Source organism: Grammomys surdaster, unplaced genomic scaffold, assembly GCF_004785775.1.
Source record: "Grammomys surdaster isolate TR1022 unplaced genomic scaffold, NIH_TR_1.0 312, whole genome shotgun sequence".
NCBI classification, from domain to species: domain Eukaryota; kingdom Metazoa; phylum Chordata; class Mammalia; order Rodentia; family Muridae; genus Grammomys; species Grammomys surdaster.
In genome coordinates this window covers 70,333-88,845 of record NW_021604731.1, presented here as the reverse complement: position 1 = coordinate 88,845, position 18,513 = coordinate 70,333, and the positions used below count along the sequence as shown (strand labels likewise).

At 39.9% G+C, this 18,513-nt stretch overlaps 1 protein-coding gene across 1 annotated transcript; it reads right to left on the bottom strand.

Annotated features, from left to right (window-relative positions):
• Window positions 1-4,645: 4,645 nt before the first annotated feature.
• Dynlt3 (dynein light chain Tctex-type 3) lies at window positions 4,646-13,950 on the bottom strand. Its single transcript, XM_028777609.1, has 5 exons — window positions 13,870-13,950; window positions 11,750-11,791; window positions 7,437-7,560; window positions 6,747-6,824; window positions 4,646-6,443 (listed from the first exon to the last, which is right to left on the bottom strand). Exons 1-5 carry the CDS (start codon window positions 13,897-13,899, stop codon window positions 6,367-6,369), a joined length of 351 nt encoding a protein of 116 aa, XP_028633442.1. The 5' UTR covers window positions 13,900-13,950; the 3' UTR covers window positions 4,646-6,366.
• Window positions 13,951-18,513: the final 4,563 nt, after the last annotated feature.

Below are 18,513 nucleotides of genomic sequence, written 5' to 3'. Positions count from 1 at the left end.
GAGAGAGAGAGAGAGAGAGAGAGAGAGAGAGAGAGAGAGAGAGAGGTGTGAAGAGAAGTGAGTGAGAAAGTGAGTCGCTAACGGATGTCCCTTTGTCTTACACATCATTCAGAGTACCTTATCACATGTTGCAAAGTTCATCACAAGTTCACACCAAAATTCAAATCATAAATTGAAATAGAAGTTTACAACAGAGAATGTTTACATGCATATCCATTAGGACTAATTATCTGACTAAACATCCATCACCTGTCTAGCTCCACAGGTTCACTGAAGGTTTAAAACTATAACTAAGAAATTAGTGAAGTTTTGCATAGAAAAACCCAAGCAATATTTTCTCTTCTGTCCTAGCACCTATAATAAATCGTGAGTTCCCTTTTAGTGACCCTTGATTAATTGTTTTACAACCACCTTGGAATGTGCTCTGAGCAGGAGAGAGTCTGGTTACTATCTAAGGGCTGTTAACTGATGACACTTGGGAGACTGGCAGAGTTCTCATAGCAGTTTTGAATATCAGAAAGGGACTTTAATAGCAGTCCCACTATAAAAGAGCTTAATAATTATTGATATAATTTTAGGAATTCTTATAGGATCATCATTAAGACTTAAGAAGTCATCTATTTGTCTATATAGCAACATTACAAGACAGTACATCTTCGTGGGTCTGCAGAGATCTGCTCCAAAGGGGAGTGCTATTGCTTAGTGATTGTTATATATGTTTAATAACAATAATAGGAAAAGCATATTAATAGCAGGATCTTTCCTAAAATATGTCCAGCATAGCCTTGCTGATGTGGCACACTTGTCGCAGATAATAATCCGAGGGAAGCATTTCAGGATGATCAACTGCTAATTGTTAGCTTGTCCTCTTATGGCTCCTGACAGTGTTATTTATCCCTGGTCCTCTTGGTAGATAGACACTCTAGTTTTCGTTTTCTGTTTGCTTTTGAGAGTCTTGTTATGGACTTTAGATGGAGCCGCAGCACACTACATAGGTAGGAAGGGCTGAGCCTTGCAGTCCTAACGCTTCCGCTTGCTTCCTCTGTGCTAACACCATCCCTGGTCTGAGTTTCATTTTTAAAATTTACTTTCCAAACACTAGTCAAGAGAAATGCCTTATTTATTTGCATTTTTCATTTATGAGCTATGCTGTTAGTTCTGTAGCAGTGGGCCAAAGAACTATTCACATGATAGAAGAACAACAACAAAAAAATTTGACAGATGTCACTAAATTACCCCCATTTATAAACCCACTAATGATTCACAGGACATTAATTCTGTTGAAATATCTGGTCCCCATTATCAATGGTGACAACTACAGCAGCTGTGCCCAGTACTGACTTGGCCTTAAGCCCACACTGTAGCTAACTTCATTCCTGTGCTTTGCTCATTGGTCAAATAAATCTGATGTGTGACCGGCTTATACAGCCAATGGAGGTTGCTGGGATGAGGCTTGAGGAGCTGGTAGGAGCCTAGAACTATTAAAAACTATGAAACTGAGCCAATCTCACCAAACCTTAAGGGATCAGCTTAATCCTCACTTATGGTAGGGTTCTCCCCTATGGTTTTCTATGAACAGAATCATCCATTTCTATAACATATTGATATTTCTTTACTGCTTCATTTCTGCCATCCTTGGCATGCTCTGTCTCCTTTGATTTTATATTTGGCTTCCCAGAAACAGCCATGTTCCTATATTCATGGAGTGAGATTCTAATATTGGGATTTACTGAGAAAGACCAGTTGCTCTAAAAAAAAAATCCTAATCTGGGATAGAATGTATCATTTTCCTATGATTCTATCATTCTCATCTCCTAACTGGCTCACATAAGGTGAGGGTCTGGAGATGACGGAGCACACCTGCAATCCAGACACCTGGTGGACTGAAGCAGGATAGTTGGATAGCCTGGGATACCTAACAAGACCGTCTGTCAAAACGGAAAATGGGAGGGTAGAGAAGGGAAGGAAGAAGGGATAGCAGAGGGAAGAAGGGAAGGCAGGGAGGGGAAGGGGGTTAGGGACTGCAGAATAAAAACACTATTTATTGTGTTTGCTTAAATCAAAAGTCAGTGTTTAAGCTTCTATTTCAGTTTTGTGAGTCTTTTCATATTATAACCAATACTTGTGACTCTTTGTAAAGCTGAAAGACTAGCCAGCCATACCTGAGCCTCCATTCCTTAATAGAAACAGCAAACAGAGTTGAAATATAACTTTCCCTGGAATAGCGCATGTTCAATCCAGTCTATCACTCACTATTGACCTGCTCTTTACTTTTCTGATACTTACATTGGAGAGTCCGTTGATACTCAGCATCATGTGGTGATAAGAGTTGCAGCAGAATACCCGCAGGCATCTTTCACTTTGAAGCCTGTGAGTTTGGTTTTGGTTAACAGGAACTAAGCAGGTGTGATGAATGATCTTGTGGAGATAATCCTGAGTGGAGTCAGTGTATTCTCAAGAGGAAATAATAAGGCAAGAAGAAGGATCAGGCAGAAAGGAAAAAAACTCAACAAAAAAAAAAAAAAAACCAAGTCAAAAACCCTGGGGGTCAGAGATGGGGTCTGAAGATGCTGCTCCACTGGCTTTGAAGATACAGGTTGGAATCATTGAAATCACCCTCCCAAATTCAATTTGCCTCTAGAAACAAACAAAAAAGTCAGAAGAAAGATCCCTAGATTCTCTAAAAGGAGACCCTGTCTCAAAATAAACCGTGAAGTCTGGGACTGGAGAGATGATTTTAAAAGCCTTTAAAAGCACTGGCTGCTTTTGTAGAGGAACAAGGTTTGACTCCATGCACTTACGAGGTAGCTCTCAACTGTCTCTAACTCCAGTTCCAAGGGATCTGATGCCCTTTCTGGGTCTCCACACGCACCACCAGGCATGCGAGTAGTACACAGATATCCTTGTAGGCAAATAATCTGTACACACAATAAGCCCCCCAAATAGGGATAGGTGAAGGGACCCACTTCAGGGTGCCCCATCTGGACCCCAGATTAGGCATAGACCACACCCAAATACCAATTTCCAAGCACAAACCAAACACAAAAAGATCCTTTAATTAAGCAAAGCAAGTGACAAGGTGGTTGAATCTGAATTGGGCAGAAACAGCAGACAATAGCTTTGCAAGCGTTAAGTTTAACAGGGGAAAGAGGGAAATCTGTGTTAGGATGAGCTAGGATGTGTCAGTAAGTTCTGATTGGGTATTTTAATAAGGGTAGACAAAATGATGTGTTTTAATTGCTGGGCACTGATGTTTGGATAGTTGGACCTCAGTGATCAGCCTTGGGAATGAGTCAGGCATAACAAAGTAGCCAAATAAGGGAGTAGGCCTTGGTGGCTAGCTTTAGGAATTTCATCTAATGGTATAGAGCAAGGGAGAGGGAAGGGAGGAGAGGTAAAAGCTGCCAGCTCCACGTTTGCCATGCTGGGGCCTGTTTTTGTCATGCTTGAGCCTGCTAGAGCCCTAGGGATATAGCTCAGTGGTAGAAAGCTGGCCAACTGAGCTGCATAAAGCCACGGGCTCAGGCCTCCATAACATAAATGCTACATCTTATAAGGGATGGATGTTTAAGATTATTGCATAGAATACATGGAATATGAAAGACAAAGGAAGGACTATCAGAAGAGGAAGGGAACCAGAAAGTGGGTACGGGGAGAAGGATGTGGGAGCAGTGGGAACATCAGACAAGAACAAAGTATGACACATATGTATGACAATGTCATAATAAAAACCCATTACTTTGTACGCTAGCTTAAAATACTCACTGTAAAGGGTAGAGAGTGAACTTTACAGAACTAGCTAACACTGGCCATAGATGATTTTGCCACAAAGATAGTTCCACCTTTTGAATTATAAAACAAATTCCCCTTGGACAAATTGTAGCACGCGAGGAAAGAATTTCAATTCACTTTTAACTTTCCTTTGATATGTGCCATAGAAGAGACTTAACTAGTTTCCCCCAAATAGGTGACTATTTTCTCATCTGTTTTAATAACTGCTATCAAGAACATGTAACTATTTTTACTCTAATGTTGAAGACACAACCCTAAAATTATCCTTAGATCACTATAAATTGCAATGATGAATGCACACAGTGAAAACGCATTCAGTGGCTCGTAATTAAGTAACACCCAACTTGGGAAGAAGAATGTTGCCATTATCGAGGCAGTCTATTAGGACTTTATAAACACAAAATCACAGCTTTACAAAAAGCGCAGTTAGTGCTTACATGTGAATACTCTTATTTACTTGAAGTCCCTAATTGTTTGAAAGAGGCAACAAGTCATTTGCAATTTGACAAGACAAAGTGCTAAAATAATTATCACAAGTTCAAAAGTAGTTACAAAATATGTTTTAAGTTAGCTTTAAAGAAAAACATTGCGCTAAAGATCATAAATAAAATACATGAAACAGAAGCTATTAATGATACTGTAATGGTGAAGACTAGATTTAGGTAGCAATATTTTTGAGACACAGTTTTATTGGGCAACTGAGTCTGACCTCACACTCTTGATGTATTAATTTCTGTAATATATTTATGTGGTCCCACATTTATTTTCCTCCTCCATTTATCCTGCTTAAAATGTATTCAAGTAAGCAGAATCCTGATTTCTTGACCACTGAGTAACCAACCAGAGCCAGATGTTCAGCACAATAAGATAGTCTTTATTATATTTTTAACTAGGAACAGCAGATAGCAAGCTCACGAGGTATGATTTGATAATTTTAAAACGAGACTTCAACAACAATAATCAAAGAATAAGCCTTAACCGCACAGATAATTTGGTCACTGTTACGATCTCCCGAGGTACAAGAGCCAGCAGCATAAAATAACATAAAGGTAATGACAAAGAACTCTAGATGTGCCAAAGCTACAGGTCACCTCATTAAACCCTATCTTTGCATTCTTGTCATTACAGTTATTCTGAAAAATGTCAACCACATGCATAGTCCTCATGTAAGAATCCTGTCTTAATGTTGTTGCCATTAATACTAAACTTTTCCTTACCCTAAAAATTCAATGACATGTGATTCCAGTGTTCACACAGACTGCGTGACAATGGCAATAGGAGAAATTGATTTCATTTTGTAGGTTAAATGGCAGACTGATTTTGCATTTGGTGGCCAGCTGTGTATCCTAATATTTATCTTTGATTTTAATAAATTGAAATATATTTCATAAGCCCTGAGATATTAGATAACCTGCTAATGATTGTTCACTTTTAATGTTTATTCTACTTCACTTGTCCTAATTCTACCTAAGTATTTTAAATTAGTCACACATAGTTGAAACTAATTCAATGATAAAATTTATTACTGTATACCTAAGACTACTAATAAGGCCTTTAAGGAAGAGTTGCATATTTGATGTATTACTTTGTGGGAAGCAACCCTTAAAAACTGTATCTATAATTCTGTTACCAATTAGTGCTTTCCTTCTGGTTAATTTTCCATGGAGGGCCAGATTCTCTTCCTTCCTTTCTTTCTTTTTTTTGTTCTCCTTCAAACATAAACACTGATTTTCCAACTGAACAGCTGCCAAAACAAACTTGACACGTGAACACCACGTTAAGAGCTGTCTGTCTGGCAGAGAAACCTGCAGAGCACACAGTCCATAGATAGCTGTCCCTCGTGGAAGGACTGGATTGTAAGGCAGTTGTCTGAGTCAGAGAATGCTGATCATATACTCAACTAGGTCGATCGTATTTAATTCCACCTCAAGTGTAAAATGTAAGAAACTGACATTAAAAATCAATGGGTTTGTCAGTTTGCAGGAAAACAAAACTAGTTAGTCACAGCAGCTACGATTACATTAGATGGGGCGAGGGGCGGGGGGAGAGGGAGAGAAAAGAGGGAATGAGTGTATGTGTGTGTAAATTACTTTCCATGAACTACTATATGCAATTCAACAAAGCAAAAATACTTAAACCAGAAAGGTATTAGCTAATTCATGTCATTTTCTCTGCATTTCTTCTTGTACTTTTTTGTTCATATATTTATCCCTGTTGTGTTTTCTAGTTAATGATAATGTTAATATCTAAATAGATTTCCCCATCTTTGTTGGAACATAATGCCAGGAAAGGCTTGTATTAGTAGAAAATTCTATTCTTAGGTCAGCCATATTTCTGCATTAATTGTCGGCTAACATTTTATGTTCTTAAATGATGCTGTATAGAATACGAGATAATCTGCCAACATCCTATTAGACTTCTGCTTACAATATTCAGTTCTCTGTTGATAGCTTTGAAGCATATTGCACACTTGTCATCTAGCATGTTAATAAGTAATTGTTACTCTTTTTAGAAAGAATACACTCACAAACTTAAGTTAAGGGCCTTAACCCAACACGTTTAGTGCGTTACAGGTTACAGGACAATTGCAACTGCAAAAACATTAACGATGCAGTTCATGGTCCGGTTCTCCCATCTGACGGTACAGATTCCTGAAAGCATACAAGAGAGGACTTTCATATACTAGCAAAACTTCACAATTACCAGACACTAAGTCACACATACACACACACACACACACACACACACACACACACACACACACACTTTTAATAGTATTTTCTGCAACACATTATATCTTCACATTTCATACTACCCTGAAATCATACATGTGAACAGACACAATGCAATTCTATTGATATTATCTTTCCAGACTTTTAGTAGCGCTCTGTAATAACTCCAGCCTGACTTTGCTGGAACTTTCATTCTGGGTAAATTCATTTAAGGTCCCTCACCATCAGATGTTGTATCCCAAAAGCAGGAGCTGGCTGTGTGAAATCCATATGGGCTCCTCTGGACTACTGCACAGGTCACTACAAAGAAAGACACAGAACAGCAGTTACTGCAAAGGAGGAAGGAGTCAAGGCTGAAGTGTTTGTGTTAGAACTCCAGAAGCTGAAAAAAGTAACACAAAATAATTCAGTCAGTAGACTAAAATTGTCTCCTATTTTGAATACGTACTATCATCCTGAACTTAACTTCATGGGAGTCAGCCATTTCATGGGCCACTACTGTCACCACCAACAATTGCATGGCAGAAAAATTCTGGATCAAATTGTGTGCCCTGTGCCACTAACAGATGTCACACAGAAATGCAGGGAATATTTCACTTTGTACTCTTGCTGTATGGATCTTCACAGGCCTATGCAGAGGCATGGACGGATGAGAGGAAGACAGCACTGGAGGGTCTCAGTAGACAAAGGGAACTGTTGCTACAAAGGGCAAGCAGTTCAACTGCTTTCGATGGAAAGCCCTTCCTATTTCCACACCGTTGTGTATTATGTTGAAGGGATATGTCAGAAGTGCATCTTACACTTTGAGTGTTCAACTACAGTGGCGATTGTTCAGATACACTCTCACAATTCAGAGAAAATCAGGAGAAAGGTACACAAGCTAGTGAAGAAGGACAGTGAATCATCACTTACCAATGTACTTGTAAGCTTTTCCCAGTTTGACCAAATGTGCAAGGGATTGTTCCACTATGCTCGCAGTCCATTGATTGATGTCATTCTGATTGTAATCATTGCCACCCAAGACTCCATCAACACACTAGGAGAGAGAACAGCTCAATGAACCCAGATGAACCAGACTGGACATACACTACAAGGGAAAGTCACTCAAGACAGCGCCTGCTGGGGCATTAACAGAAAGCACACAGCTACTAAATGTCTGTTGTGCACTGTCTGTAGCTTCAAGCATTTTCTAAGCATTCCCATGAGTCTTATCTAATTCTATGAAATATTACAGGTCGTACGAAGATAAATCTGTCAATGCCTCTGTTGGTAAAGAGCTTACTCTAGAAGAGGCACTAATCAAAGAGCTCTAATGTTTAGAACATAGGAAGGACAACTCATAAACAGGAAGTGATAAAAATGACTGCAGGACTAAGGGAAGATGGCACTAGTTGGCTCGAGTGGCTTTGAAACAAACTAGGGTTTGTGTGTGCAAAACAAAGGACTGGGCTAATTTAAAAACAATTCTCGGGATTAGAATTGGAATCCCATTCATAACCTATAATTGCTTAGCTATAAAGCAATCAATACACCTGCCAGTGAAAGTGAATAAAGATATTTAAAAAAAAGAAAGCCAAATAATATACCACAGTGCTCACTTGCATCCACTTTTGATACTCGATTAAGAAAAATGGCTTTCGCCAGGCGGTGGTGGCGCACGCCTGTAATCCCAGCACTTGGGAGGCAGAGGCAGGTGGATTTCTGAGTTCGAGGCCAGCCTGGTCTACGGAGTGAGCTCCAGGACAGCCAGGGTTACACAGAGAAACCCTATCTCGAAAAACAAAAAAAAAAACAAAAACAAACAAACAAACAAAAGAACAATGGCTTTCGTATCCCAGTCCTGGGCTTGAAGGCCAGGGTCTCTATCTGTCTGTTTCAAACCATTTAGCTAATGACCTACCATCTTTAAGCCACCAGTTCCCAGACTGTGGGGAGAGATACAATACCTGGAGTGACTGAAATCCCGACTGAATGTGTGTGTGCTTCTGACATGGGTACAGCCATGTCAAGGATTCTATTGCCTTAGACGTATGGGAAAACTGCAAAGCTTTCTCAACTCCTGAATGAAGGCTCAGAAAGATGCAATAACCTTCCTGTGGTCCATATGTAGATGTTGACAGTGTGCAGAAAATGTCCATCATAGCTTTCTCCCCCAGCCTGAAGACTGCTCCCCTACAGAGACTGTTCCTATTGAGACTAGCTAAGGCTGCCTCTTGAATAAAGAATAGCTATATATAACAACTCTGCTTCCCTGTCTGTGTGCAATTGTAAGGAGACAGTTGTCTGAATTCAGCCATCTCAGAGATAACTTCTCTATCTTGCTGGCAGGGTCAAATTGAATCCATGGTCTCAGGCCCAAGAACTAATTCCTTTTGTCCTCTTATCACTCTGAGCTTCGGACCAGACGTGTAGGAGAATGAGTTAATGGCCTTGAAGTCAGATATCCTGGATAAGGCCCAGCCTCCAACAGATGCTTCTTTGCTTAACCCTTAATGTCACAATACGACTGAATAACCTTGTAGATCACTCCAGCCCCCTCGCTTTTAAGCCCACTGTACCTGATCCCAGCTTTTCTGGCCATGGGTCTGTATGTGTGTGTCTTTTCTTCATCCCTTCACTGCCCCGAGCCAAGTGAAGTCCCTAACTAATAGCCATCAACCCTGAAAGACACTACACAAATCAGAGCTGTAAACAGTTCTGTATTCCTCCAGAGCAAAGCTCAGGACCTGGGCACACAGTAAGTACTTACATGTTTGTTGCTGAAGGAATACTTATTTAAATATACTTTCTGGATAGTCTAAACTGAACATGCTTTAGACTAAGTCTTGAGTTTATGTCATTTAAAATGTCGTTTTTTTTTTCTGAGGAAATTTTGGGCATGGGGGAAATTCAATCACTCACTAAATTAAATGTCTTCTAGTACTAGTACATGACTGGCTCTAAAAGCTCAGTGGTAAAAGTAAGTTGACAGGGAGAGAGACAACTCAGAGCAAGAAATTAAAAGAAGCGGCTGGCAGTAGCACATGCCTTTAATCCCAGAACTCTAAGGCAGAGGCTGGTGGTATTCTGGGACTTCAAGGCCAGCCTGACCTACAGAGTAAATCCTAGAACAGCCAGAGCTACACAGGGAAACTTTGTCTTGAAAATAAAAACAAAAACAAGCAAAACAACCAAACCAAACCCCGAAATTCAAGGAATGAGACTGAGTATGGAATAAAACAGAAATGACTATTGAAATTATGGAATTATCTAGGATGGTCTGAAATGTTTTAAAACAGTACTTGTACCTTTAAGCCTTTTCCAGCTTTTCAATAGAACTATTTTAGTGGCATAGAAAGGCGAGTCAGGAAAGAAAGGCCAAGAAGACCAGAGACAAGTTCCCCAAAGCCTGAGATTTCTCTTAAGCGCCATCTTTCATGTCGAGAATTCAAGTTCAGTTGGTATCAAACTGTTTTCAGTTAAATGACTTATAGAGCTAACCACATTCTCAGAAATATTTCAGTGAGAGTCCTACTGTAAAGTGCATCTAGTAAGCTAGGTGCGGTGGTGTGTGCCTGGAATCCTAACAGTTGATTGTCTGAGGCAGGAGTATGAAAACTAGGAGGCAGGCAATCCTGGCTACTTAACAACACTCTATCTCAAACAAAACAAAACAAAACAAAGAAACAAGAGAAAAAATAAAAATGCATTTGGTAGCTTCTAATACTATCTAACCTCTAAAACACACACACACACACACACACACACACACAGAGAGAGAGACAGAGATACACACACACACACACACACACAGCAGTTTAAAAAGTAATTACTTATATATTTCTGAATAACTTGTCTACCATTAAGTTTTTCTTTATGAGCGGCTTGTCTAGAACTCCTACGATAGTTGAAAATTTAGTTCCCCACTAGCTCCCCCATCTCTTCTCAAGATAGAGGTCTCAGTAGATTTCAATATATTCGCACCGATAGAAACACACTTCCTACACACACACACACACACACACACACACACACACACGCCTTTAACATTATTGACCTCTTACTCCATCCATCTTTCCTTCCTTCCTAGGGAGATGGATAAGTTATCTGGTTGGTGAGTGGTCAGCATTGCTCTATCTGACCCACCTGAGAAAACCGCATTCCCAAGCATCTTGAACTTGGGTTTTCATTTTTCCTTCCATCCCCAGCCAGACCAAAGAGACACATTATCCTGTTTCTCTCTGCTGACTCAAACTTTCCCTTGTGTACACGCAAAGCCAGTATTGCAAGTTTCAACTAAGGAGGGGTTAGTATAACATGATACAGTCATCAGCCTAGTTTTTATCTTCAGGTGATGCTTTTGCCTTTTCATATGGCCCAAAATTTGAGTAAGGAAAATATATTAAAGTGTCTCTTCCAAAAACTCAGCATCTTTTCTTTCATGTCTGCTCACCATTAACTACTAATGTCTTTTGACATTCTATTTTAAAAAATAATATTATCGCTACACCTCCCTTTAATTGCTCTTCCTTGTGCTGCATTTGTTTTGATTAAATATTGTTAAATATACAGCTATATAATACAGTCTGGATAGTTTAAATAAGTAAATATTCTAATAAGAATTCTTCAACTATTAAAATACAGCTTTTTTTTTTTTCACGTTGCCTAGCCCTCTGGGATGTTAAACTGATGATCCTACTTCTACAGGGTCAGCCCAGCTGAGCTCGGGATGAGGAGAGTCTATCCTTAGAGCAAGAAGTCAGGCAAGTCAAGAACTGTCTCTGGGGAAACTGATGGCACACACACTCGATGCCGAGAAGGTGGAGTCAATCGTGCCCAGACAGAACTCAAATCAGGGTTTGCTAGGACACAGGCCCCAAGAGCCACACCCACAATTGGAGCCAGTCTCCTGAGCCAGCTCAGGGTTTCTTTTTTTTTTTTTAACGTAAGATTTGGGAGAGTTAATGATGACTCTTTAGAGTAGTCTTAAAGTACCTCACCCACAGTGTAGTCTATAGGGATAACACTTGGATCAATAAGGGTCCTCAGTATCTTTTCTCTCTGTAGACTTGAAACAGAGCTTCAGCAGGTCTTTCAGAAAAAAGTCCAACTAAGCCTCATGGCATGCACTGCATATACACCCCTACAAAGAGGGAATATTTTCCATCTCTGTGTTTTAACCTTAATTGGATTTAAGGTATTTTCATTAACACACAAGCTGTGAGATAACAGCAAATGTAACTCACCTCTTTGACTATATTATGTGCTTCATCAGCATTGAAGCCAACCTAAAAAGAAAACACAAGAAAACCTGCTTTCAGCATAGGCAAGATTCAGGATACCCTCATCTGGCCTAAGAAAACCATAGTGACAGAATGCTAGGAGCATTGGGTCTACTGAGGATTTTGAACCTATTCCCTGTAGGTTTGGAGCCATTAGAATTGGGCAGGGCCTAGGCAAATACCGCTTTGAAAAGTGCTTTTACAATAGTGAGTGTAATGAATATTCTAGGTAATCATTGTGTAATAAAGCCTAAGAAATTGGCATTCGGTAGCTATTAATGATGTCTGTTGTGTGCTATCAGTATACAGGAAATCATGTCAGCAAAAGTGGACCATAAGACTATACTCAACTGTCATTTCCAATTTTATTTTGAACTGATGTGAGGCAAACCATTACTTTCCCAAATAAAAGATTATGGCAATACTCTGTCATTAGAAATTAATGTTATTTTAATTGTATGAATTGGTATTTCTTTTTTGGGGGGGAGGTAGCTTGTTAGAACCTTAGATTAACAGCAATTTTCAATAGCATCTAAGTGTCCTCTGTTGCAGAACTACGTTATGTGATAGGACTCAAATACAAGCCAAGATGCTTCAGGTACTACCAAAATTACTTCCAGGAAGATATTTCGGGTGCATTGGGAAAGCAGCACTTTGGTGTTTTAAAAACCACTATTCAACTTCAAACTACTCGAACTAAGTAAATTCCAGAGTTATGTTTTAAGTATAGATTTCTTTATTTTAATTCTATTAATTATTCTATAAAATTTCCTATCATTCCCTAAAAAAAAAAAAGGAGTGAAACTCTACAAAGTTGGAGGCATTATGAAAAGAGGTCTCATATTTTGGTCCTATGATAAAATACCATTTTTACTTCGAAATGGCATCCAAAACTTGGCCTAAGAAATAAAGGACGTACATTTCACTACAGTTTGGAAAGTTACCTAATAATAATGGATGCATCTCTGTCTCTTTTGGTGCTATGAACTCAGAGCTTCTCGTGTGCTAGCCAAGCACATTAGAACTGTTTCTCCACTCCTATTTCTTTAGAAATTACGTGTATTTAGGAAGTAGTAAAAATAGATCCCCTTGCACCTTTGCTAGGACGTAAATCTGAGGAAGAACCCTGTAACTGGGGGAGGGGGCAAGTCCTTATTTCTAACATTAGTATGCTTCACCACTGACCTACAAGTACGCACGCTCTCTGCAGCACAGAATCTTGTGCAGAAACTCATACCCTAAAGGTTCCCATTGGACCAGAAGCTCCTTACAAGGATCATGTCACATTGTACCTCCAGGTTTCATCTTTAAGTTTCCTATATCACTCACCAGTGGTTATCACTGGGAAAAAAAAATTCTGTCTACTCTGTAATTGCAAACTCTTATAGGCTGTGCGACAATTCAACAAGGCCTCATCCTCCAAGTCCTTGAAATAAGGGCTTAAGTATGAAGCCAGAGACCTGGGTTCAAATGGAACATCTGTCATTCCTAACAGTTTTAACTTGGGGCCTATCATTTGGTCGCCATAAAAAGTCTTTTACCTTCAGTAACAGGAAAGTAACCGACATCCTAGGGTTCTGGTGAGGTTTAGGGAAATCTGAATCGGTGAGCAAGGGCTCTTAATCCGTAAAGCACTGCCTCTAGCCTTTCCTGGGGAGAGTTCCCAGGACTAGAGCCACCTTGCAGCGCCAGCTCAAGGAGACTCAAAAGGGTGGAGGAATCAGAGAGACCGGTTTCCCAGGCCTGGATCGCAAACAGGCGGGGCTCGCCAACGCCTGCCAGTGCATCCCAAGATAGGCCTTCCCTACACCCACCCGGCCCTCGTAGACCCCGACCACTGTCCCCAAGCGCTTTCGGTCACTCAGGCCAGCGCGACGTTCAGCCCACCCTTAGGATCTCGGAGGAGGGGGAGGGGCAGGGAGAGGGAGACGCCTAAGGACAAGAAGGATCCAGGCCCCGCGGCGCAGACCCAGGCTAAAAAGACGCTGAATCCTAACTCTCCCAGCACTAAGAGACCACCCCGCAGTGTCCCCACAGCCAGTCAGAAGGCTGAGGGGCTCTTCCTGGCGCCAGAGGGGCGGTACCTCGTCGCAGGGCCGTTGGTACCCTTCCATGGTGGTTTCCTTAGTCCCTTGGGGCGGAGCAAACCTCCGGTCCAGCTCCTCAGCGGCGTACTGGCCTCTGGGGAGGCCCCGCCTCCACTCAAGACCAGGGCTAGGCCCCGCCCTTCTGTCGCAAACCGGCAGGGACCTGACGTGGGCGGGGTTAAAGGACAGGGAGGAGGGACTCTGTTTGAGTTGAGCCCTTTAGCGGGGCTAAAGGTACCTGTTAGGTCTAGAGTGCACTTCAGACCAGGCTGGTTTTCTGAAAAGAAGGGAAGGATGGTGAGAGCGCCAAGAGCTTCCATGGGGATTAGTTAGGATAACCTTGTGTCAGCCAGTCTAGACTCAGTTTCCTGCTGTGGTCATGCATGCACAATACATTCATCCACAGTTATCCAGCAAATGAGTGTAGCAGCTGAGCAAGTAACTTTGATTTCTCCCTGTACTAGTTACTGATTTTGAAAAATATAAACCTCCACAGATTCAGTTTTCCCATATCATAAACAACAACAATAACAACAACAAAACCTCTCTATTTTGTGACTCGTTATAAGGATCAAATAAGAGTCTGTACACACAACTCCTAAAGTTGATGTCCCTCTTCCGTAAAGACTGTGTGTGTGTGTGTGTGTGTGTGTGTGACTTTTGAGAAAGGAGCAAATGCCCTAAATAGTATTATAAGCCTTATTAGACGTACTGTGTTTATATTTATTTTAGGATTATTTTACTAAGTACAGTTGATTTTGAGATTTTCCTCAAACTCAGTAATTCAGATCTTTCCTCCCTTTATTCTCTTATTCTTGGTACAGCTAAAATGCAGAAATTTGAAGTAACTGACCCAAGGCCACAGTATGGTAGAAGAGGTCTATCAGCCTGAGTATTACAGTCTAATAGCAAAGCTCAAGTCCCTCAACAGTGTTGTGAGATTCCTGTGGCTGTTGTAACAAATTACCACAGACATAATAGTTTAAAACACCAAAATCATTATTTCATAGTTTTAAACGTGGTCACATATCTAAAATGGGTCTGGAGACACTAGCACAGAGGTTCTGAACCCGTGGGTCATGACCCCTTTGGGGGTTGCATAACAGATATATACATTGCAATTCATAACAGTAGCAAAATTACAGTTATGAAGTGGCAACAAAAGTAATGTCATGGTCAGGGGTCACCACAGCGTGAGGAACTGTAGTAAAGGGTTGCAGCATTAGAAAGGCTGGGAACCACTCGCTAGCAGGTACTTAGTTTCTTGCTGTTTGCAACTTTTAGTAACTGTCTTCATTCCTACAGCTTGAAAACTACCACCACCGCTCCTGTATCAGTCCTAGCCACACCTACAAAATGCTTTTTGCCATGCAAGGTACTGTGACGCGCAAGGTACGACATTGCTTGGTTCTGGGATTCAAATGTTGATATGTTTTGGTGAAGAAAAATATTCAGCCCAACACAATGACTTCTATGTTGTTCCCCAGTATCAAAGTCAGAAGGCTCGTTAGGCTTTAATCCCTTCCTATTACTTTGAAAGTAAAACAGGAGTTAAGAGGCATGAAGTAACTTGAAGCCTATATAGAAATTAACAGAATCCTCAGGTGTACACATATTCCAGGAAACACCCCACACATTCTATAAGCAACTCAATGATCTTTCAATGGGAGAAGTATCAAATAATCTTGAGAATGTCCTTTAAATCACTGTAATTTTATTAGTATGCTCCTTTGGTTACAAGTAGCAGAAGACTCAAATAGGAGGATCTGAAGTAATGATGTTTATGTTTTGTTGGATAACCAGGAATGTGAAGGTCTATTTATATTCCTGATTGATTTAGTTGCTCAAAAGCTTTTCTAGGGTATTTGTGCTTTCTGCTTCATACAGTATTGTCTTCAGAACATCAGCAATATCTTTCTAGTCTCCAGGAGTCTTTTCCTCAGGCCTAATTGGTCATGACTTACCTATGTGATTTTTCCCTTTTTACAGAACAAACAGGAAAAAAAAAAAAACTATGGTTGCTGTAAACGGATATAGGGATGGGGATATGGCTTAATACATCTCAGTGATGGAGAGCCAGAGATAGAAGGATGCCTGGAGCTTGCTAGTCAGCCAGTCTAGCATAAATGGTGATTCCCGGGTCTCAGGAAGAGAGTTGCTTTCAAAACCTAACATGTAAGCAATTAAGGAAGACATCAGTATTGATCTCTGGGGCTCTTGAGAGAGGATTATCAGCTGAGTGTGGCATAACTTTATTTAAACTATACATACGTGTATGTGTGTTTCAGAAAACCATAGGGAAACATGATGTAAGCTTACTTATATGAGTGTTCATCTTCATAGAGTCTATCCTTAAATTTATTGATATGGTTGTGAAGGAAAAAATAATGTAGAAAAGGTGTTAAAATAAATTAGCCAAATATTTCAAATAAAAATCTTTAAACTGTTTTTAGTGAAACCCACGGTTTTGCTTTTCTAAATATGTTTGATCTGGTTTTAGGCTATAAATATTTATAAGCCATTCTTGCTCGAGTAGTTTTTGTTTGTTTGCTCCTTTTTGAAACAAGGTCTCACTTAAGTAACTCAGGACAGACTGTACAGAACTCACAATCCTCCTACCTCAGTTACTAGAGTACTGAGATTGCAGGTATGTAACAGATACTAGCAATTCTTAAAGAGTTATTTTATCCTAAATATTTGTTTGTTTACATTTTTGTGGTGATGGTTTTAAATGGAATCTTCCTGCAGTCCAGGCTGGCCTCGAACTCATGTTCTTTTGTCTCAGCCTCCTAAGTAGTAGGATTACAAGTAGGTCTCAAATTAGTGTTAGGAAATATTGTGTAATAAAACATTTAAAACATTTTATAAATGATTGAAATTCTATCTAGTGGTGAACTAAGGACTGAGTGTCAGCCTTTTCACTAACAATGATGACAAAAATGGGAAGACAGCAAAATGTGGGAAGACAGCAAAATGTGGCATTTGAATCCATTTCCCAGCTGGTGCCAAGAAGATGTGGATGAGCCGAGACATAAGATAATTAGATTCTGTGGCATGCCAAGGTGGGGAATTCTGGTACAAAATCATACTTTGGGGATTTCTGTAGGTGAGACAAATGAAAATATAGCTACAAAACCATGTCAGTTTATCAAAATAAATAAACTTAAAAAAGAACACCAGTATAACAACAAAACAAACCCCAAAAGCACACAAACAAACATAGAATAGCTTTTGTGTTAGTAAACTATTCCTGAGCATGGGACCTGTCCTAGAGTGTGCTTGATATGCCCAAGTGACACTCTATTGAAGAAAACTGCATGGCTCAACACTCATGAAAATGTGCCAGAATTCAACTAAGCTCCTATAACCTTCAGAAAAAAAAATCCTATCTGTGGGCAAACATTATACACTATTGTGGCATTCTCATGTCCTGTTGTACCTTGAAATTCCACTCTATGAAATCTAAGAAATATATTTAATTTAAAAAAATTTAACAAACTTTACACAATGCTAATCATGTAGACATCCCAGAAAATTTATGGCTATATGAACCTCAATAAAAATTGTTTATAAAAAAAGAAATCATACTTTGGGTTGAAAAAAACCTTAAGGATTAAAGGCGAAGAAAAAAAAAACCTCCAGAACTACGACGTTACCAAAGCTCAGTATTAAATCACTTTAGCCCCTGCAGTTGGATTACGGTGGTCTGACTGGCTGATGCCTCTAGGCAGCTTCTATAAAACAAAACAAAACTAAACAAAGCCATTCTTTCTGGATGATAGTAACCTTAACAAAAAGGCTACAAATTAGATTTATATTTTTCACGTACATTAAGTCTACAATAAAACACAAGCAGGTACATAAAGAAACAAAACCACATTAACATAACCAGGGGACAATGGAAAGAGCACATTAAGGATCTAGATAGTACGATTTTTCAGAGAGACTTTAAAATTGTTGTTTAATGTATTCAAAGATATAAAAAACAAGACTGACCATTTTATTCAACCACTGGAAACTAGTTTAAAATCCAAATAGAATTCCCAGAAGCAGAACTACACTAACAACAAATAAACACAACTCCAGTTGAAGCAAAGCTGGAGGTTTAACTAGAGATTTTTTTGGAAAGTTGTTCTAGAGGTTGGACAGACAGCTCAGTGGTTAAGAGCAGTTGTTGCTCTTGCAAAAGACCCAAGTTCAGTTCCCATCACCCATCTAGTGACAAATAACCACCTGTAACCCCAGTTCCAAAGGACCCCAATGCCCTCTTCTGAACTTTGTGGGCACCAGGCATTCACGTGGTTCATAAATCTGGTGCATAAAGGTAGTCAGGCAAAAAAAACACTCACACACATAAAATAAATCTAAACAAAAAATTGGTTCAGGTTAGGTGTTTCATGCACTTTTAATCTTAGCATTTGCTGGGGTAGGGGGCAGAGTCAGCCATATTTCCGTGACTTTGAGGCCAGCCTGGTCTACCTAGCATATTCAATGCCAGTGTCAGCCATGGCTACATAGTGAGAACTTGTCTCAAAATGAATTAATTAAAAAATTAGTCTGAAAAAGATTTAAGGACTGAGAAGGGGAAGTGGACTCAAAGTCCCACCCCTAGCCAAAAAGTTATTTGCAACTGACACCTTC